Genomic DNA, 22638 nt, shown 5'->3' with positions numbered 1-22638 from the left:
CATGAAAACCACCTCCCAGACTGACCAGGGTGCCTAGTGACTGCAATGTGTGTGTGACCTGCTGCTGGACCTGCCCCCGTGTCTGTACCCTGGTAAAGGTGACTGTCCTCTCCAATTATCAACCCCTTTTCCCCCTTCAAACACACTCTCCTCTAAAAGCATGACGGAAACAGTAATGAACAGAAACGTATTTTTTATTAACAACTACACAGTTAGGGGATGACACTGGGACGGGGGCTTGGGTGAGGTGCTTTTGGAGTGAAGGAAAGGACTTTGGGAATGAGAGCCGTCTGGTACTTGAGCAGTCTGCAGGGGTGGAGTGACTGTTTTCACGGCCCCTGCCGCCCCTCCTTGGGACTTTGGGTGAGCGGGGGGTGGGACTTTGTGGCGGGGGAGGGCGGTTAAAGAGAGACTTCAATGGGGCTCTCTCCTCCTGCCTCCGGTCCTGCAGAACATCTACAAGGCGCCGGAGCGTGTCCGTTTGCTCCCTCATTAGTCCAAGGAGCGTTTGAGTTGCCTGCTGGTCTTCCTGCCGCCACCTGTCCTCCCGTTCGCCACCTATCCTCCCGTTCGCTGTGTGATCGTTGGTATTGCGACATGTTCTTCCTCCATTGGGTCTGCTGTGCCGCCTCGGCTCGGGAGCAGCCCGTAAGTTCAGAGAACATCTTGTCCCGTGTCTTTCTCTGTGAACAAGACCATGCACAGCACCTATCACATGCGCACTCGGGACAAGGTCGAATTTTTGGCCTTCGCATTCAGTGCCTGGGGTCTTGGAGTACAGATCACACAAGCAGGGCAGGACAGCGGAATTCGGCTAGCAGGTGGACATGGTAAGCCATAGACTTTTGGCTGCTGAAAGCTTAATTTATAGCAGTGCCCCTAGCGTTGGCCAGTTCCTGCTGCTGGCAATCTGGCCAGCATGAACTCTGCCCGTCCCACCGCCTTCGCGGCTGTCTCCAGGAAAGATCCCTGTATGCTGCCCCTGTCCCGCCTCCACCGCGTGGCTGTAAACCGCCGGAATGGAAAGGAACAGGCAGTTATGGAAAGGAACAGGCAATCAGTCCCAATACTAACATTCCCCTAATTTAAAGCAGGTCACTATGAGTGATATCACTCTGATGAGGATCTCGGACACAGAGAAAGACCGCATGCTGCATGAATACCAGCAAAAACCGGGGCCGTATGCGGCCATGCTGTGCAAGGCACTGATCCCGGAGTACTTGCTGCTAGCCTGGCGCGGAAAAGTTTCCTACAATGGAGGACGCAATAAGGCCGCTCTCCCCAGGAACCTAATGCAAAGGCTTTCAAATTACCTCCAGGAGAGCTTCATGGAGATGTCCCAGGAGGATTTCTGCTCTATCCCCGGACATATTGACACAATTTAGCAGTAGTTGCACTGGCAAGGACTAAAAAGTAAAGCGCCTAAGGCAAAGTAATCATGAAAAACCCATTGTTAATATTCCATTCCTGTTCTGATCAAAATAAATGTCTATATGTTTAAAACACTTACCGACTGATCCTTCCCCTGATTCAGGGTCAGGGTTAACGCCTTGGGAGGGTTGGTAAGGGATCTCCGTGAGGGTGATGAAGAGATCCTGGCTGTCGGGGAAATCAGCGTTGTATGCGCTGTCGACTGCCTCATCCTCCTCATCTCCTTCCTCATCTTCCCCGTCCACGAACATCTCAGAGGAAGCGACCGTTGACAATACCCCATCGTCAGAGTCCACGGTCACTGGCGGGGGTAGTGGTTGCGGCCGCACCTAGAATGGAATGCAGTGCCTTGTAGAAACGGCATGTCTGGGGCTGGGATCCGGAGCGTCCGTTTGCCACTTTGGTCTTCTGGTAGCCTTGTCTCAGGTCCTTGATTTTCACGCAGCACTGCGTTGCATCCCGGCTGTATCCTCTCTCCGTCATGGCTTTGGAGATCTTCTCGTAGATCTTCGCATTCCGTTTTTTCGATCGCAGCTCCGAAAGCATGGACTCATCGCCCCACACAGCGATCAGATCCAGGACTTCCCGATCAGTCCATGCTGGGGCCCTCTTTCTATTCTGCGATTGCATGGTCACCTCTGCTGGAGACCTCTGCATCGGTGCCAGTGCTGCTGAGCTCGCCATGATGTCCAAACAGGAAATGAGATTCAAACTGGCCAGACAGGAAAAGGAATTCAAATTTTCCCGGGGCTTTTCCTGTGTGGCTGGTCAGAGCATCCGAGCTCGGACTGCTGTCCAGAGCGTCAACAGAGTGGTGCACTGTGGGATAGCTCCCAGAGCTATTAGCGTCGAATTCCATCCACACCTACCCTAATTCAACATGGTCATGTCGAATTTAGCGCTACTCCCCTCGTCGGGGAGGAGTACAGAAATCGACTTAAAGAGACCTCTGTGTCGAACTAAATAGCTTTGTTGTGTGGACGGGTGCAGGGTTAATTCAATTTAACGCTGCTAAATTCGACATAACCTCCTAGTGTAGACCAGGCCTTAGCAGTAAGGCATTCCCTGGGAAATATCCCACCCTCTGACTTCACCATCTCAACCAAGCTTCACAATCATCATTGTTGTGTACAGTATTAAATTGTTTGTTTAAAACTTATACTGTGTGTATGTACGTGTATGTATACAATAGTCATTCGTCTGGTGAAAAAAAATTCCCTGGAACCTAACCCCTCTATTTACATTAATTCTTATGGGGAAATTGGATTAACTTAACATAGTTTCGCTTAGTCACATTTTTCAGGAACATAACTACAAGGTTAAGAGAGGAGTTACTGTATTCAAACCCTGCAATCTAATTTTTTCTGTAGCTGTACCAAGTACAAACTTCTTTTTACCTGATTTCTAGGACTGACCTATTCCCTTATCTTGACTGTGCTTCCTCTGTGCAGGTACTGAAGGCAATTTCGTCGTGGGATAGTAGCCATCATTCTTATATTAACATTTATATTGTGGTAGTATCTAGAGGCCAACCAAACCATGGTTCTATAATCCTTGGCCCCGTACAAACAAAAAAACCTGCCTGCCCCCGTGTTTACTGTTGCTTTTGCCCTTTCAAAGAGTATTTCTAAAGGTATATTAAACACTGAATTAGTAGAACAATTTCATTTTTTTATATATATAGCTCAGAATCTGATTACTTGATCGCAGGAAAATATAGGCAGGATGAGATGAGTCCCAGAAAGGAAATTGGATTTCCATTATATTACATTCTGGATTCTGACTTTTCCATCAATCTATGAGAATTTAGGTGAAGGAAACAGTGAAAGTGATTTCCTGGTCTATTTTAGAGTTCTTTATTGCCCTCAAGTTTGGTGCTATTTGCTTTCTGATGTGGCCTTGGGGAAAATGACAGTGGTATGACTCCCATTTTGAGGCGTGAAGGGATGTGTTAATTTTGCATAGAAATGATTCTTGAGTGTAAAGCACAACTTTTGCCTCATGCAATATGCAGTAGGGTAAAGGTCTCAGACTCTCCTTGCTATTATGCTTGCTACCAGCATGTGGACATTGATTGACAGAGTTGAAGAAAAATAAACTTACATTGACTTCGTGGAGTACTTAGTAGTATCAAGGGCAAATCCTTGGTGTAGGAAAGGTCTGATTAATGATTTGGCTAGAACTGTTCCAGGAACCTCACAGGTAAGGTGCAGGCAATTAGTGATTTATAAAACTGAAATCTGAAATGATGGCATGGACTTTAATGCCAAAGTCCAGACTATCCTAAAGAAAATATAAGAACTAGAATGTCTGGTTTCCTAGTGTTGTTGATTTATGTAATACACATAGGAAAATTGGAAAACTTTTTTGTTCAATGTTTATAGAGTGCCTAGCACAAGGGAGCCTTGGACCATGTCTGGGGACTCCTAGCTGCTACAATAATAAATAACTGAGTTCAGATTTTTGTATAGATAATGCAGATGGATGACCTGTGAGAGGTTAGAACATCATGATGTACCCTATCTGGGTTAGAAGTTGCCTACCAATTATCACGTTCAGGTAGAGTGGGGTATAAAACGGTCTCTGTATCACTGCATCCAGGCTGCTTGCACTATATATTGTGCTCTTTGAGGGCTCCGTATAGCAGAGACCCATCTCGTCTTTGTCTGTTTAGACTCAGAATGACATTTTTCTCATAATACTACTGAATTCACTGTTTTTGCTGCAAGTACGTGACTGACTTTTTGCCAGTAACTGCTTCTTACGCTAAAGCTTTCCCCATTAGTGGAGAACCAATTAGATTACCATGCATGCTTCCTATACTTTTCCATGTTGCATGGGTTCCGGAAGACAAGAATCCAGTTCATAACCATATAATGGGGAACCAAAAGCATAGGCTGGGTTGTTGAACCTTCTAGAAAACAATGCAATAATTGCTACTCTATGAGATGAATGGCTGAATCTGACAAGGGCCTTGGTGGGAAAGAAGGTGCTAAGCTAGGCCACCTACAGCACTTTGTAGGAGGGGTGCACGCAGTCTCGAGCATACAGCAAAAACCTTTCAACAAGTTTTGTCACTTACGGAGCGCATTCAAAAATACTCAGAAGAAACTTCACCAATGATTACTTTCACGGTTTTGTTGTTCTCCAAGCAGTCTAGATCTACATATCTTGGTTACTTCTATGTTGTCCAACAAGTCCAACTCTAATTACGGGCTAGGGCAGGGGGGAGCTTGAAGTTGACTTCAGCATCTAGAAAAAGCCCTGCATGGGACTATTTTTAAATCCCACTCCTGCTTCTGTCCTGCAATACCCACTTCTGCTCCTGCATTGTTAGCGCGCTCCCACCCACAAAACCATTAGATCCCCAAATCTCATGAGACAGATTACCCCATGCTATTAAAAAAAACCACACTACAGGTGGTTTTTTTAAAATATATAAATAAAACTTGGAATTCAAACCATTTTATCACTAAAACAATAAAAGAAATCTTACCTAAACCCTGTGAAAATTTTATTATAACAGACATCAAATCTATCCCTTGTTGAAATTTAAGTACTAAAACTTTTATTTAAAAAAAAACTGCTTTACAGTGCTGAAATTTTATTTATGACAAACTGATGAGAGAGTGCAGTAACTAGCAGGAAAACACAGTTATTTTTGCCTACCCAATCCCACCCACCACAAAAGTACATTTTACCTGCTCCTTCTATTAAGGCAGCAGGTCCTACAGCAGTCACAGGATCCCAGTCCTGCTTCAGACAGCCCAGCCTACTCCAATGGCTCTCCCTTGGTTGACATAAACTACACAAACTCAGTGGAAATAGGTTGGGAATGAAAAGTATTTCGTGGTCACAGAGTTCTGGGTCTTTGCACTACAGGGTCTTGATTTGTTACATCCTCCCTTTTTCTTATCAATGTTACTAGTAGATGAATTGGAGGGAAGGTACTTTGGTTTGGTTATGGGCATTTGTCATGTGGAATAGCTAGGCTGCTGCTTCTGTGCAGAAGTCTTGTATGGTGTCTCTATCTGAAGAGTATAATTTAGGCGGTCCAAAAAGTCACTGCTCCTGTGGAAAACTTGTTCTGACAGCTTGCTTATTTGCACTGCAACAACTAGAGGCTCAGGAACTATAAGGCTCAGCCAGTCTGCTTTTATGTTGGATCTCTTATGTAACTTGCCTGATGAAAGCCATATCTGCCCAGGAAAGGATCTCTCTTGTCTTCAAGCTTGAGCTCATTTCACCGTACCAATTTACGTAGGCTGCTCTGTCAGGGTGAAGTCAGCTTGGCCAAGGATTGCTCCTTCTGCAGGAGGACTCTGATAGCTCTCACTTCCAATAGGTTGATGATCAATGGAATGAGAAATTCTAGCCCATGTTCCCTGGGTCACGCTCAGCAACCTCACAGTGGTTTTCATCAGCATCTTGAGATCCAGACAGATCCACTATTATATACATGGCCTCTGGCTGCCCTTGAGGGCAACTACCTTCATAAATTGGTATTTTTACATTCTTATGCATATCCTCTTTACACTTGTTCCAGGAAAGTAGCAGTAGGAACCTGTGTAATTTCTCCAGTGGGATAACTCCTATACAAGAGGCTAGAAGGCCCAGGAGTTACAGGTGGTAAAGCAAGACTAATTAAGCAAAGCCAACATCTGATGACATTTCATTCTATCCTGTACCCACACCTCTTCCTCCAATCACCAAAGCCTCCATGAGTTTAGGCTTCTAAACATTTCTGTAACTTGCTGTTCTGCCCATCAGGAAACATTAAGCTTCATCTCTCCACAGCTCACCTTTTTGGATAAAAGTTGATTTGCACTGGTTGAAATGAGAGCCCAGTGTTTAAACTTTCAAATTCTGTTACTATTCAAAAACATGAAAGTCTCAAACTAGAATACAAAGCACAGCTTTTCTGGAGGGGGCAGGGAATAAAGGAGTTTTTTATAACCCTGATGGCAAATGAGTAGATTGCCTTCTGGGACATATTTATTGCATTGAGAATTCTGTTTCGGAGGACTGATTATGGAAATGACAACTGCTCTATCCCTAAAGGAATTCTGGGGTAGACTAGTTGGAATAATTTGCTCTGAGTTTCTTTACTGTATTCTTCATTCCATGACTCATAGTATGTAACAAACCTCAGATTTATTAACACTGTCAAAATTAAAATACAAAATTATCCATCTTCATAAATTTAGCTGCTTTTATTTGAACCAGGTGTATTAGGTAGAATCTCTCACTGTGAGAAGAATGAGACAAACAGTACGCTCTTGTTGTGCTGTTCTTGAGATGTGCAATATACACAATATAGAAAGGACAAGGTAAGATAGAGGCTTTGGGAAATTTAGTGTGAAGGTGTATTATTTTAATTAGGTATTTCCTTTTGTCACAATGTCAGCCATTTTATAATGTAGAAGTTTTTCTTTCCAATCCTAAGTAGTGACACTCCATTCTTGAGGATATGTTGCCCAATAACAAGAACAGTTTCAGGATTAGTTACTTGAATGTAGTTTATAGAGACTCCACCATCTGTAATCTTCCGGTACCTTGAAACAAAAGTAGTAATTGCAAGATGAAACTGATTGATTGTTACTAACTCTCAAACATTCAGTTTAGAAAAAAGTTACTGTATTAATTTTAGTGTGGGAGACTGGACAACTTGAGCAGTTCATACTGGAATATGAAGCCAGTTGCCTCTAGGTCACTTGTTCAAGTTTCATTTCAGGTCAACACTGTAACTGGTATCAGTCATGTTCCTAAAGGACACACCAATTCCCCCCCCCCGGGCAATATGATGCCTTTGTTGAGAGGTGAGGTAAAGGAGGAAACTGACTCTACTGCGGTCTTTACATACATATACAACTACACGTATAAAATGATGGGGTCTAAATTAGCTATTACCACTCAGGAAAGATCTCTGAATAGTGGATAGTTCTCTGAAACATCCGGTCAATGTGCAGCACCAGTCAAAAAAGCTAACAGGATGTTGGGAATCATTAGGAATGGATAGATAGCAAGACAAAGTATCATATTGCCTCTATATAAATCTATGGTATGCCCACATCTTGAATACTGCATGCAGACCTGGGGGCCTCATCTCAAAAAGATATATTGAAATTGAAAAAGGTATAGAAAAGGGCAACAAAAATTATTAGGGGTATAGAATGGCTTCCATATGAGGGGGGATTAATAAGACTGGGACTTTTCAGCTTGGAAAAGAGGACTATGGGGAATATAAATCATGACAGGTATGGAAAAACTAAATAGGGAAGTGCTATTTACTCCTCATAACACGAACTAGGCTAGGGATCAAATGAAATTAATAGGCAGCATGTGTAAAACAAACAAATGGAAGTATTTCTTCATACAACACACAGTCAACCTTTGGAACACCTTGCCAGAAGATGTTGGTAAGGCCAAGACTATACCAGGGTTCAAAAAAGAACCAGATAAATTCATCGAGGATAGGTCCATCAATGGCTATTAGCCAGGACGGGCAGCGCTGGTGTCCCTCTGTTTGTCTAGCCTTTGTTTGTCAGAAGCTGGGAATGGGCAAGAAGAGATGGGTCACTTGATGACTACCTGTTCTGTTTATTCCCTCTGAAGCACCTGGCATTGGTCACTGTTGGAAAACAGGATACTGGGCTAGATGGACCATTGGTTCAACCCAGTATAGCCTTTCTTATGTACCCTTCATTATTCACGGCTCTTAATTTGGTGCATTGCACCAGCAATAAATTCACTTCTCAATATTTTCCTCTAGCCAATCAATACTCTTGATGGCTTTTTTACTTTTTAGTGCATTTGGAATTCATGTGTCATTCCTTTAGAACTTTATGTTCTGGTGCACAGTAAAAGCATACCAGACTTAGTTACTTAATGAAATTTAGCAGATAGCAACATTCTACAACTTGGATCAATAGTGTGTGAAGATATTTTAGCAACACAGTTCAGACCCATCGAATTACTTCACTTTAACTTATAAATCAAGCATAGGTGTAGAAGTTGTTCAACACACTAGATTTTCTCCCACCTCAGTTTATAGTATTGGTAGATCATCAGTGCCTCACTAATTGATTTCTCAGATGGATGACTACTAGTTGTTTTGATATAACTGAGGACTGAACAAAGCAGACCTTCTGTTTGAAGTGAATTTCTGGAAGTGTACAACTGTAGCTCATATAACAAAGATATTAAAGAATAAAAATGGAACATACCCACTAGGTCCATCTGGAATGGCATTTGCTTTGTGACACAGGTCAAGCACACTCATTCCAGGTTCAAGTATCAATTCAGCAAATGGAGCTTCTCTGAAGAGTTCCTGTAATTCTTGGTCAGACATAGCCTCCAGTGCCTCCACACTGCTGTAATACAGTGCTTTTGTACATCTAAAAAATAAAAATATGGTTAACCAAATAGGGTTCTCCTGTTTTATGATTTTCTCCCCAAACTCATCTTTTTACCATAGTAGCCTACCTTCCTGCATAAAATAATAATAATAATAATAATAATAAAAAAAAACTAAACTGAAACCCATCAAACCTTGTCATTCCCACTCAAGTTTAACAGTGTCTGCAGAATTACATGACAGATACCTCTCCATTTTGTTGCCCTCCCTTCCCCCACTCAACTGTTCATGAATAAGGCTACGATTTAATCACGGGTATTTTTAGTAAAAGTCATGGACAGGTCACGGGCAAGAAACAAAAAAGTCACGGCCCATACCATAAATACCCCAATTGAATCTTGGGGGGGGAGGGGGAAGTGTGGGAGAGAGAGAGAGTCTGGAGGACCCGTGGCACCAGCGCGTGGGAGCGCCCTGGTGGGCCAGCTGCTGCTCCAGCTGCTGGGAGCCACGAAGCTGTGGCGGCTCCCGCCGCCCCCAGGGCCAGCCACATCAGCCGCTGTTTGGGCGGTCCCTGGGGCCAGCTGCCTGGAGATACCAGAGCAGTGGCCAATGTGGCTGGCCCCGGGCCGCTCCAGCAGTGGCTGGTGCAGCTGGCTGCAGAGCCGCTCTAGCAGTGGCCAGTGTGGCTGACCCCGGGGCCAGCTGCTCAGGTGGCCCTGGGGTCAGCCACACTGGCCGCTGCAGAAGTCACAGGGTTGCAGGAAGTCATGGAATCCGTGACTTCTGTGATAGACACAGAGCCCTATTCATGAACTAGTCACATAGTATCTCCCCTCCCTCTGGTCACGAAGAGCACTCCTTCTAAATAAGCCTGAAATTGGACAGATTAATTAGTCAAATTTTACCTTTTAGCAGATTCCAGACCTTCTTTTCCATGAACAAGCTTAGTTACTTCTGCAGCAAGTCGTTTTTGAGGTCCCCGCTTTTCAGGTTCTTTAGCATGCATTTCCATCATGTGCTCAATCTCCGGAAGAGGAATGAAAGTGAAGAGTTTCAGGTACCTAAGGGCAGGGAGGGAATTATTTGATCTCTACATTGGTCTGTATATTAGACTTCCTTTCTCTCTGCCATGCAAACTTAATTCCCTGTGTTAAAATGATGTAATTTTAAAATATCCAGATTTTAGATATTCTTTTTCAAACCTTTATTTCTGTTTGCAAAGTTAGGACTAACCATGAAGTGGTAATGTCATGTACATTTATTAATCTGATGTATGTTATTTAACCAATAAAGACTCATTTTCAAAAGAATAACTGGCATGAAGATAGTGGAAATTCATCTTACTGCATGATCTCATACTGTATCTGTCTGTATAAAACAAGCACATTTTCAGTGCTGCTGTTATATAGTTTTCTGGAGCAAATTTTGTGAAAAGTGAGGTTTAAGAAGAACTACTTGCCTTTCAACAGTGCTATCTGGCTGTCTAACAAAAAACTGATACAGTTCAAATGGAGAGGTCTTATCTCTGTTTAGCCAAACTGCATTACCAGCAGATTTTCCCAATTTATCTCCAGTGGTACTGGTAATAAGAGGCACGGTGATTCCAAACACATCTTCTCCCGTCACTCTGTGGGGAAAGAATCACAATGCATTAAGATCACATTGCTTGGTAAGCTTAAATGTAACTTGTACTTGGAATTACTGGTTCTTCTGAGCTGCTTCTAAGCCTTTCACAAAGTAATTAGATGATACTAAAATACATTTTAAAAAAATGTGTCTTGTGAACTCATTGCCACTAAATGTTTGAGGCAACAATATTGGTGGGATACAAAATAAGCTACAATTGTATATGTAATAATGAGACTATCCACTTAGGTTTTTAAAAAATTAGAAGTGATATATAAACCTCAAGTTTCAGGGTATAAGACAACTAGCACCTAATAAGAGGTTAGGAAGAAACTTTCTTTGTTGGCAGGTTATTCCATAACAGGGTTTTTGGCAGGTTCTTCTGAAGCATCTGGTTCAGAATACTGCATAAGATGCACCGAATGTCAATTTTGATGTATAATGTCTTGTAGATGTTATTCTATGTTCAACATAACTTGCACAATAACTTTGAATGTAGTCTAGCTTTTTGAGAAGTGCTTAATTTCCATGTCAACTACCAAGAAAGGCTAGACCAAGCATTCTGTCTCCATTTCACTTATTAGTACAGCAGCAACACCCCACTACCATTGGTATCTGCAGTTGTTCCTTAAAAGCATTTTTCAGCAGCCTTTTCTCCTCTACTTCCACTTATCTATTGCAATGGATGCTGCTATAAATCTCACGAACAGTCTTATACCTTGGAAACAGTCAGAAATGTTTAGAGGCATCTTCTTTTAACAGGCTAGTTGTTGCCATGATGCAGATTGCAATTACGGAACATAAGTGCCTCCTGGTCTTTTATTATGGATTGTAACTTAAAAAAAAAAAAAAAAAGTCTGAGCAAGCATTTCAATGCTGCTCCCTCAAAGTCGCTATACCTCAGGCAACCTGACAATGGAGGATTGTACTGTCACCTAGGCACCCAAGAGCTGTGTCTACTTATATATTAGAGATATGAAAAAACAGGGCTTTGGAGCGGAGCCGGAGTGCGGAGCAGCTCCAGAGCAATGGAGCTGAAGGTTTTTGCCTGAAGCTGGAGTGGAGCAGAAGCACAGCTCCAAAGCCCTGTGGTAAAAAAAAAGATTTCATTTGGTGGAAAACTGGTTGAAATTTTGGAAAATATTGACCCCTTTAGCGTTACAATTTTATCGAGTTTCATATCTGATACACCCTGATCTACCCCGATACAACGCGACCGGATCTAATGCAGTAAAGCAGTGCTCCGGGGGGGGGGGGGGCGGGCCTGCGCACTCCGGCAGATCCAACCAAGTTCAATATAACGCGGTTTCACCTATAACACGGTAAGGTTTTTTGGCTCCTGAGGACAGCGTTATATCAGGGTAGAGGTGTATTTTATTTAAAGCCCCAGATGCTGGAGACAAATGAGCGTGAGACTCTCGGCTTTCATTTAAAAAATAATAAAAATTTCTAGCCCTCCTGGTTACAAGGAAAAACTTGAAAGTGTGACCCGTGTGTTCCTAAAGGCTGAAAAATCAGCAGACAAATAATACCCACTGTCTTTTTTTTTAAATTTAAGCCAATATTAACTATTTGAGGCCTGACTCATTATTTTTGAATACTTGAACTTGGCCATCCTGAGTTCCTTGCATTACTTGAGAAACAATAAAGGAAAAAGTTTGACTCCTTCACCCTCATCACTGGCATACTTGTGGATTAGCATGTGTGAAGCAACAGGCTTGAACCTGGCATAGTCACCTCCTTGCTTTTAAGAGGGCAGGTCCCAACCTGCTAGGTGCCTCAGGCCACTCAGCACAAGATGACACCTAGCAGGCTAGGACCCATCATCTCTCAGGGGCTTCCAGTGCCCAGCCCTATGAGAGGAAGCAGTCAGCCATGCTTCTGCAGCCCCTGGCAATTTGGGATATGTGGTCTCTCTGAGGCTGCCCATCTCTGTGAGAGATGAAGTGTGAGGCCATGGTGATGCAGCTCGTACTGGCATCTATCAAGGGCTGCCCAGCCCAATGAGATGAAGTGGGCAGGCAGCCATCCCTATGAGAAATGAAGCTGATGGCTATGGTGGTGCAGCTCTTGCTGGCACCTCAGGGGTTGCCAATCCTGATGAGATGAAGCATCTCTCAGGGGCTGCCCATCCGTATGAGAGATGGAGCCAGAGCCCACTGGTGCAGCCCAGTTGCCCCCTTGACCTGCTGCCCGTACTTGGTGACAAGCTCATATCCGGACATGATGTTGCCCATCTGGTCGGCTCCCCCGAGCTGGATGCGACAGCCGTGGTGTCGGTGCAGGTGCAGGAAGTCGTAGGCCTGCAGGGCCGGGTAGAGGAACTCAGCCAGGCTCATGCCCTCGGCGCTGCGGAGCCGAGCCTGGCAGCTCTGCCTGCTGAGCAGGGTGCCCATGCGCAGGCGCCCCCCGACCCCGCAGAGGAAGCCCACCACCGGCTCGCGCCCCAGCCACCACGCGTTGTCCTGCAGCATCACCTCGCCCAACCGCGCGCCGCCCGCCGCGGGCCAGAACACCAGCCGATGGTTGTCGAAGAGCCTCCGCAGCCCCTCGCGCAGGCCCAGAGCGTGTTCCCGCGCGAGCTCCTCCGACAGCGGCTCGCGCTCCTTAGTGCGGCCGCTCGGGTCGCCCAGGCGGGCGGTGGCCCCGCCTACCAGGGCGATGACGTTGTGCCCCGCGCGCTGAAAGTGCAGCAGGCCCATGACGGTTAGCAGGTGGCCGACGTGCAGCGAGTCGGCCGTGGCGTCGAAGCCGCAGTAAACGGTCTGCGGGGGCTGGCCCGGCTCCAGCAGGGCGGGCAGCCCTTCCTCCGCGCCCTGCGCCGGGAACACCTCCTGGAACAGGCCCCGCTCGCACTGCGCCGCCAGCAGCCCCTTGGCGCCCGGAGCCCGCTGCGGCTGGTGATGGATCCGCCGGGAGAGGCCCCCGCAAAGACCCGCGACACGGCGGCACCCGACTCGCATGACCATGGGCGCCGCCATCTTGGCTGGGAAGGGCGGCGCGAGGGACGCTGGGATAAGAGGCTGAGTAGAGGTGGGCTCCTCCCGGATTGTCGCGGGAACGGGCACAGCCGAGGGGCCGGCCTCCCTAGGCCCCGCCCCTTCTGCCCTGTGGGGAGCCTGGCCTCTGCGTAAGAGAAGCGTACAGCAGCCCCCTCCTCCCCCTCCCCGTATTCAGCGGCCCGCGGTTCCTCGCCCCGCCCCCCACTGAAACCAGGGTTCTGCGCGGGGAAAGTGGCGCGCGCACGCTGCCCTCGAGCCAGAAAAAAATTCCGTTGTCAAAGAATGAGTCCGTGCGCCAGCTGGGGTCTGCAACGCCTCCTGGCGTGATCAACTCAACCCCTGTGGCCATCAGGCCCGCACAAAGGGCTCCTCTTTTCAGGACTAGCTCCCTGGGCAATGTCATTCCTCAAGCCCCAGTTGTTGTTAGTTACATACGTTAAAATGACTGTCGTTTTAAACACTTACCTTTCCCCCCCATGTGCTTCTTGTTCTTAACATTTGGGTTCAATGACACCACAATCTGATTTGGCTGTCGTTATTGGGGAACAAGTTCTGGCTGAACCTTCCCAAGATGAGACTCTCTACTCCGGATAGAAGAAGAGAAACTAGAGGGTTTTTTCACTGGACCATATGTAACCAAAATGGGATGGTGCTGGTTCAGCAAAGCACTTAAGCATGTGCTTAGTTTAACGTTTGTGAGTGACTTCATTGAAGTGATTAAAATTAAGTACTTAGCTAAATTGATGCCTAGAAAAGGGCAGAGGGGTTGCAGACTCTGTCTCTATAGGTACCTTGGGTGGCAGGTGAAATTCTTTACCAACATAAAATGATACATTTGAGGTACTGGGGCATGATGACCTGTTGTTAAAGAGTTATATTTGTGACTATCAGTTGAAAAGGAAATATGGAAAGACTCTGTGTACTAATATAAAATATAACAGTGCTAAAAATGTTGCAATTTTATGTACCAAATGATTTTTGTTATACAGCAAACTAATAAAGCAAAAGCAATTAGATGTAATTTGTGGCCTTGGGATGCCTCGTGAATCCTTTCCAATATGTCATCGTAAAAGACTGTGGAACTGCAATACAATTTCCATAGGAAATCAAACCTTCAGCTTTAGGGAGTTCATTTTTTGTCACCTCTATTCCTGAATTAATTTTAAATGTAATAGGATTTCACTAACAGTCCAAACCTATTTGGCGTGCCATCTTTAGATACACAATCCCATGAAATAGGCTTCAATTATCCCTGCTTCGGTTATCTTCCCGATTCCTTTGCTTTTTTTTCCCGACATGCTCCAAATACCCCTTTCTTTACATTCCCTGCACATTTCCACTGGTTCCACTCCATTTCCTCTGTCATGTGTTCTCTCTTTCTACACCTACCACATTTCTGCCCAGGAACTCAGGAATTTTAGTAATGGTTCTTCCCTTTTTTCCATGGGAATTATTTCTTTGCTTCTTGCACCATGCTGTCACCCGCCACTTTCTTGCTAGGTGACTCGCACTTATTTCACTCAGGTATCTGTGATTTTTACACCACTTGTCAGCTCAGACATTAACGATAACATATTGTAGTGAAAGTTCCTTTTTAAAATTCAAACTTTTAATTGGCCTCTTAGATATTCTTTCCTATGGATACCACAGTCACAATGCTCTATTTGTATATATAAGGTCCTTAAAACAGGCTTCCATGCCTTCTCTGAGCGTTGGCACCTCTTTGGTAAAAGCAATTCCATTCATATATTACATATGTGGAATGGAATGCTTATCAGACTTTTAAAGAATGTAATTATTCTTAATCTCTTTTCTGAGTGAAGGCAAAGGATTTATAATTTTTTTTTGTCTGCACTACCAGTTACATGAATTAATGAACTGAACTGCACTTTGCTATGCTCTATGGTAAGCTTTATGGCAGGTCTGAATCAGGTAACATACTCCATCCCCTCAAGTCATTCTGTGGGCTTATCAAACTGAACATTTTATTAAAGGCTGAACTTTGGTATTGACTTGTCTTTTTCCTTATGCTGGTTAGGTAGGGCTTGTTAACATTTTTCAAAAGTTTGAAAGTTCAATAAACATTTTTTCACAAACAAATTTGAATTGGTTTTTCAAAATATTTCCCCAGTTTTTTGCCTAGTTCTATTGCTGGTTTAAAATAAGGCAACTTGTGATAACACGTTTTCACAATGAAAAAGAATAACACAATGAGTCACTGTGTTCTAACACTGAACAAGGAAATTAATTAGAATAGGAAAAACAGTATTATTCCTAAAGCTACCTTGTTTCTGCTTCAGTGTAGAACTTCTTTTTTCATTCTTCCTCTTGGCAACTTCCTGCTACAGTTTTAAAGAACTAATGTACCTATCCTTATGATGAAGATAGTGCAGACCTTTTAGGAATAATACCACACACTTGCTCCTGGTGCAAGTTGGTGTTTTCCTTAGGCAATGCTCTTCAGATATAATTTTAATGTATAATACATTTTTTGTCAGAGAGGATTTCTCAGTAGTCAGATGGGGACTGAAGTTCAGAGGCAGTCAAGAAAAACATCCCAATTATCTCTTCAATTTGATGGTGGGATTTTAACAGGGGGCCCCTGCCAGCCTTAAAAGCCCTCTCCAGCAGGGGGGGCAGGTTTGTATAATTTTTGGTGGTGCCCAGAATGGGTCCAAGTCCCGCCCTGCCCCCACCTGCCTAAGGCTCTGGGAGGGAGTTTGGGTGCTGGGTGTGGGCTCTGGGAGGGGGTTTGGGTGCTGGCTCTGGGGTGGGGCAGGAGGTTGGGATGCAGGAGGGATGTGGGCTCTGAGAGGGAGTTTGAGTGCAGGAGGGGGTTTGGGGTGCAGGCTCTGGGAGAGTTTGGGTGCGGGCTCTGGAAAGGAGTGTGGGCTGTGCGCTGGGACAGAGGGTTGGGGTACAGGAGAGGGTGTGGGAGGGGGGTTGGGGTTCTGGGTGCAGGAGGGGGTTTGGGTGCAGGCTCTGGGCTGGCAAGGAGGGTTGGGTTGCGGGAGGGTGTGCAGGGCATGGGGGTAGGCCCGGGATGAGGAGTTTGGGGTGTAGTTTGGGCTGCCATGGGGCTGGGGGCCAGTGAGGAGGACTCCCCCCAGCCCTCTCCCCACCAGCAGCAGCTAGCTCCAGGGCAGGGGGGCCCCCTCTGGCCCCCTGGCACGACACTCACCCAGGCCGCCCCAGGCTGCTGCTCAGGGGGTCCAGCCAGGAGTCGCCTGCTGGGGGGTAGGAGGGTGGAGGCTGCCATGCGCCTCCTCCCCACCTTCCTCTGCAGGCACAGCAGCCGCCGCCTCAGCCTGCCCCCTGCGCCGCTTCCTTGAAGCCGGCTGTGGCAGCACAGCGAGGAGCTTCAGGGGACAGCCGCCCACTGCCCAGGGCAGGCAGGGATGTCCAGGGGAGGTGGGCGGGGACAGCAGGCAGGGCCGGGGGAGAGACCTGGCCCCGAACATTGGTGGAGCCGGGTCCCCCGGGCCCTGAATTCGCTAGAGCCTGGGCACCACGGGCCCGTACGATTCGCTGCCCCTGCTCTCCAATACATCACTCCATAATCAGAAGCCAGTAGCTATTCACTTGCAAATTAAGATTAAAAAGGGGGAACATATTTTTTTTGCTAGAGATGGGCAAAATACAAAATAAAGCGCCCTCTGGTTCATCATTTCAAAGGGCATTTTTGGAGCTGATCTTCATACTCTACACTAGTCTGGTCAATTTCCATTATTTCAGAGAATTAATCTTGTTTAATAAACACTGTGTATTTTAAATAGTACACACAGCAATATGAAACCGGATTGAGCTATTACAACGTCAACAGGAAATAGCTTGTGATCACGACAGACAAATGAACTGAAAGTAGCTTTTTAGTTTCACTTCTGCTCTTTAAAAGCCTTTTAAATCTCTGTGAAGCAAATGCTCTTGGTAATAGAGAAACAGGTAAGAAAAGCATACATTTACTCTGTGATATTAAATGGCTTTTTATTTAGGTGTTTAGAATACACAAAGTACAGTTTCTTTCAGTCACCAATAGTAAACAATTCCTTAAAAGAAAAGTAGAAATTGGACTTAATAACACAGAAGAAAATGGAGAGGACACACCAAAATGATGGTGCAATATTTACTGAATGTGACTCTAGTACTCTGTGAGAAGTTGAAATATTAATGTTATTGTTCTCCTACAAATAACTAGATAGTATGTTTGAATTAATCTAATTACAAAGAAGGGCTCAATTCTCTTATTTTTATGAAGGTTTACTTTGCCGGCAAACAGTATGAGGCTGTGATATTACATATCAAAATTTCCTGTTCATGTACCTTTCATTCATATGGAGGAAAAGGGTTTATTATACGGTTTTAAAATACATTTGTAAGCACAATGAAATTATATTTTTTCATATATATATGATTTTGATTCTGGATGTAATGATATAATCTTTCTTTACCACAGTGATATCAGATGAAAGGAAGAGGAAGGAAAGAAGAAATTCTTAAATATTTTCCAAAGGAAGAGACTCCTTACAATCAGACATGGAACGGGGTTTGTATTTCTTTTGTCTTACATTTTGAGCTGACTAACAGAAGAAACTGGTGCCCAGTTAAAAATATTTACACGTTTGACAATTGGGTTCTTTCTGGTAGATCTGATGTGCAGATCCCAGCTGCTTATGGACATGCAGGAAATTTGTGGCAGCCCAGGTCTATTTTTATTTATTTATTGCTTGTTTGTATTGTGGTAGCACCTAGGGGCTCCAATCATAGATCAGGATCACAACAACTTCTTCTTTCTGCCCACTTGTGGATGGTGACTGTAGAGAAAATAATAGTAGGGATGTACAACATCATGGGAAGGGACCCACAGGTCACAGGCCTACATGGTTCTTAGTAGAAGACTGGTGCCTTACTATTTATAAAGCAATGTATACAATATGGGGTCTTACAATAGGTAAAATATGGTAAACAAAAGATAGTCCACCAGGCCTGAGAACTATGCAGTTAACGAACAAAGTGGTAGGTACCATTGATAAGTTTGATGAAAGATGTGGAATATTTGTAAGAATCAATTTCCAGTGTAATTTAAAGGAAAAGGTGGGTGGAATAGAAAATCATTTTCAACCACTTGCTCCAGTGTGAAACACATTAAATCACTAATAATTATTTTTCTAAAATTCTTTATTATATCTGGCGTGTGTACCTCAGTACTCAGAATTGCACTTACTTAAGGCCCAATCCAACATCTGTTGAAGTCATCTGAAAGACTTCAACAGTGTTGTGACTGGGCCTCAGCAGAGGCAAGGCTGCACATCTTGGACCTGATTCTCTACTCCATTACTACTGGTCTTATCCAGTGTAATTACATTCTGGTCTATAAAGTTAAATGGGTAAAACTGATGCAGTGGAGTGAATATCAGTCTTGTGCAGAACAGAGCATTCTATGTCTAGCAAATTGTCCCACATGATGGATTATTGATGTTTTGGTAAATATAAGAAATTCCATAGAAAAATTGTTACAAATAATATAAAAGTTGTAATGTGAAGTACTCAGAATTCAGCAAATACCAAAGCTGAGGTTGTCATGACCTTAACTCTTTCCTTTTGTGTATATGATGTATGATACAGTCTGAACATATGCAATGATATCCTGGGACAGATCCTTGAAGGCAGTGGAGTTATGCCAATTAACATCAGTTGAGGATCTGGCCCATTATTTTTTCCGTAAGACCCCTGTCTCATCCAATGTGTAGGCTGGTTGGTGAGTAGTGAAGAAAGCTGGGGGCTTTGTTTTTGCTGTGTGTTTGTTTTTTGCATACATCTGTGTAAAACCAAAAAAACTCCAAAACAAAACTAAAAAGCTGGAAGGGTCAGCAAGTCCCAATCCCTGTGCTGACGCAGGACCAAATAAACCTAGGCTAGGTCTACACTACCCGCCTGAATCGGCGGGTAGAAATCAATCTCTCGGGGATCGATTTATCGCGTCCTGTCGGGACGTGACAATCGATCCCCGAATCGGCGCTCTTACTCCACCAGTGGAGGTGGGAGTAAGCGCCGCCGACAGAAAGCCGCAGAAGTTGATTTTGCCGCCGTCCTCACAGCGGGGTAAGTCGGCTGCGATACGTCAAATTCAGCTACGCTATTCACGTAGCTGAATTTGCGTATCTTAAATCGATTCCCCCTTGTAGTATAGATGTACCCCTAGACCATCCCTGAAAGGAGTTTGTCCAACTTGTTCTTAAAAACCTCCAATGGTGGATTACACAACCTTCTTTAGAAATTGTCAGGCTACCCAGAGTGTCTCATCAACATGGGTGCCAACCTCAGGGCAGACTGTCCAGAAGCAGGGCTACAATCCTCAAATTGGTTGTATATTCTATACTTAGATTTCACAAACCAAGTAACAAGTGTGAACTCCACAAGCACTATAATAGCCCTAACGTGGTTAGATTAGATCAGTGGTTATCAACCAAGGATACATGTACCCCTGGGATACGCAGAGGTATTCCAGAGGGCACATCAACTCGTCTAGATATTTGCCTAGTTTTACAACAGGCTACATAAAAAGGGCTAGCGAAGTCAGCACAAAGTAAAATTTCAAACAGAAAATGATTTGTTTATACTGCTCTATATACTATACATTGAAATGTAAGTACAATATTTATATTCCAATTAATTTTATAATTATATGGTAAAAATAAGAAATTAAGCAATTTTTCAGTAATAGTGAGCTGTGACACCTTTGTATTTTTATGTTTGATTTTGTAAGGCAAGTAGTTTTTAAGTGAGGTGAAACTTGGGGTACGCAAGACAAATCAAACTCCTGAAAAGGGGTACAGTAGTTTGGAAAGGTTAAGAGCCACTGCTCTAGGTGACCGTCGTGGTCGCTTATAACTCTATGATTCTATGATAACATGGAGTCACAGACAGTCTCCTTGGGCACTCTGGTCTATCTCTCCACCCAGGCAAGCCTGCCTTTGTGATAGATTGTCCCATACACCAGAAAGCACAACAAAATTCAGGTTACTCTCAGTTCCAAAGGACCAGTCACTTACTCCAGGTCAGTTGCACCTAGATTTCTCACCAAAGGTAGCTAATCCTGTAATAAATTAACTAAAGATTTATTAACTACAAAAAGAAATAAGAGAGTTATCTACAACAGCGGTTCTCAAACTTTAGCAACCTGAGGACCCCCATTTTGATTTTAAAATTTTTGGGGACCTCCAAACCCTCACCCCACTCAGCCTTTGCCCTGCCCCCTTCTCTGAGGCCCCGCCCCATGCTCACTCCATACCCCCTCCCTCCGTCGCTGGCTCTCCCCCACTCTCACTCACTTTCATCAGGCTGAGGCAGGCTGGAGGTTGGGGTGCAGGAGGTGGTGAGGGCTCTGGGAGGGAGCTTGGGTGCAGGGGGGGTACAAGGTGCGGGCTCTGGGAGGGAGTTTGGGTGTGGGGGGGTGCAGGCTCTGGGAGGGAGTTTGGGTATGGGCGGGTGTCAGCATGCCTTCGTGGATCACAACTGAGAATACCAAATTCAGGACAAACTGTTGAGAAATAGGGCAGATACATCCCAAAATTGGTGGTTATTCTCCCATAAGCTATACCAAACCAGCAACACAAGTAAACTTCTGTTTCACCACACTGGCTAACGAGAAGTCAGAAAAGCAGTTTCCTTAGGTATTCCAGCCCTGGATTCAATACCCAGACACTAGACTTAAAGATGAGTGATTCTTTAAAAGCAACAGAGGGTCCTGTGGCACCTTTAAGACTAACAGAAGTATTGGAGCATAAGCTTTCATGGGTGAATGCCCACTTCATCAGACGCAAGAGATGAAGTCTGATGAAGTCTCTTGCGTCTGATGAAGTGGGCATTCACCCACGAAAGCTTATGCTCCAATACTTCTGTTAGTCTTAAAGGTGCCACAGGACCCTCTGTTGCTTTTTACAGATTCAGACTAACACGGCTACCCCTCTGATCTTTAAAACCAGTTTCATCAAACAAAGTGTTCTTCTGATCCCAAAGGACCAGTCACACTCCCAGGTCAATATATCACTCAGATATTACCCAATAATCATGTTGTTGCCAATCCTTTAGTATCTAAAATCTAAAGGTTTATTTATAAAAAGAAAGAAAGAAAGGTGAGAGTTAAAATTGGTTAAAGGAATCAAATACATACAGCAATTGCAAAGTCCCTTGATTCAGGCTTGTAGCAGTGATGGAATAAACTGTGGGCTTGTTAAGTCTTTGGTTGCTTCCAAATCATTGGAAGGGCCTCAGTCTCTTGGTTAGAATGTTCCCATTAATATAAGTTCATAGTCCAGAGGTTTGAGCAGGAAAGAGGCAAAAATGAGAAGTTTCCAGCACCTTTTATAGCTTCTGCCATGTGGAGGGAAATCCATTGATTCAAACAAGCTAGTGGAAAATTACAGGTAAAAGATGGAATTTGGAGTCACATGTGCAAGTAACATGTCCATGCATTATTTCAGTTAGTCATAGCAGGAAATTCTATTAAGAGTAAATAGACGTGTTCCATTGTGAGCTAAGTGTTCCTTTAATGGGCCACTTAACTTGAATAATCCTTTCAAGATGTGCAGGGTAAATACCTTGTGGGCGTTGCCACAGGAGCAAACATATTTGAAATCCAGGTATAGAGCCAATACTCATAACTTTAAATACAAAAATGTGACATGCATACAAATAGCATAATCATATTCAGCAAATCATAACCTTTTCATAGACACCTTGCTTGACAACCTTTGTACAATATTTGTTGCAATTATATAACAGTGGTAGCAACAATGATCTACATGGTCATATTTTAATCAGATAACGTCATAGAGGGGATGTGGGGTGCACGCTCTGGGAGGGAGTTTGGGTGCAGGAGGGAGTGACGGGTGCAGGAGAGAGTGAGGGGTGCAGGCTCTGGGAGGGAGTTTGGGTGTGGGCTCTGGGCTCTGAGAGTGAGTTTGGTTGCAGGAGGGGGTGTGGGTTCTGGGAGGGAGTTTGGGAGTGGGAGGGAGTGCAGGGTGTGGGTTCTGGGAGGGAGTTTGGGTGTGGGAGGGAGTGCAGGGTGTGGGTTCTGGGAGGGAGTTTGGGTGTGGGAGGGGGTGCAGGGTGTGGGGTCTGGGAGGGAGTTTGGGTATGGGAATGGGTGCAGGGTGCAGACTCCAGATAGGCAGCACTTACCTCGAGAGGCCCCAAAAGCGACCTGCACATCCGTCTGGCAGC

The 22638-nt window shown here is 44.6% G+C and overlaps 2 protein-coding genes across 4 annotated transcripts in view; one reads left to right on the top strand and one right to left on the bottom strand.

Annotated features, from left to right (window-relative positions):
- Positions 1 to 4976: 4976 nt before the first annotated feature.
- On the bottom strand, positions 4977 to 13395 carry YARS2 (tyrosyl-tRNA synthetase 2). The gene is made up of 5 exons (XM_005303080.5): positions 12614 to 13395; positions 10248 to 10415; positions 9694 to 9849; positions 8658 to 8828; positions 4977 to 6986 (listed from the first exon to the last, which is right to left on the bottom strand). The coding sequence occupies exons 1-5, from the start codon at positions 13393 to 13395 to the stop codon at positions 6827 to 6829; spliced, it is 1437 nt and encodes a 478-aa protein (XP_005303137.2). The 3' UTR covers positions 4977 to 6826.
- LOC101945756 (uncharacterized) overlaps positions 13308 to 22638 on the top strand; it is a 63512-nt gene continuing 54181 nt past the window's right edge. For 2 of the 3 annotated variants that reach the window (XM_065566112.1, XM_005303081.4), the window contains exons 1-2: positions 17234 to 17358; positions 17870 to 17959. In XM_065566112.1, coding sequence (XP_065422184.1) covers positions 17950 to 17959 — 10 coding nt within the window. In that variant the 5' untranslated portion in view covers positions 17234 to 17358; positions 17870 to 17949. Of the gene's footprint in view, positions 13448 to 17233; positions 17359 to 17869; positions 17960 to 22638 lie in introns of those variants that run through there. The other variant, XM_042850106.2, reaches the window with a different exon arrangement.

The sequence above is a fragment of the Chrysemys picta genome, chromosome 1 (assembly GCF_011386835.1).
Source record: "Chrysemys picta bellii isolate R12L10 chromosome 1, ASM1138683v2, whole genome shotgun sequence".
In the NCBI taxonomy this organism is placed as follows: Eukaryota; Metazoa; Chordata; order Testudines; family Emydidae; genus Chrysemys; species Chrysemys picta.
Note: the sequence above shows the minus strand (reverse complement) of the source record. Positions and strands in the feature narration are given on the sequence as shown.

Excerpts from the sequence above, each read along its gene's own strand:
- YARS2 (XM_005303080.5), bottom strand. The coding sequence starts at position 13,395 with ATGGCGGCGCCCATGGTCATGCGAGTCGGGTGCCGCCGTGTCGCGGGT. Across the intron at positions 10,416-12,613 it reads GGATATGAGCTTGTCACCAA|AGTGACGGGAGAAGATGTGT; the intron begins GTACGGGCAGCA and ends CTTTCCCCACAG. Across the intron at positions 8,829-9,693 it reads GGTCTGGAATCTGCTAAAAG|ATGTACAAAAGCACTGTATT; the intron begins GTAAAATTTGAC and ends TTTATTTTTTAG.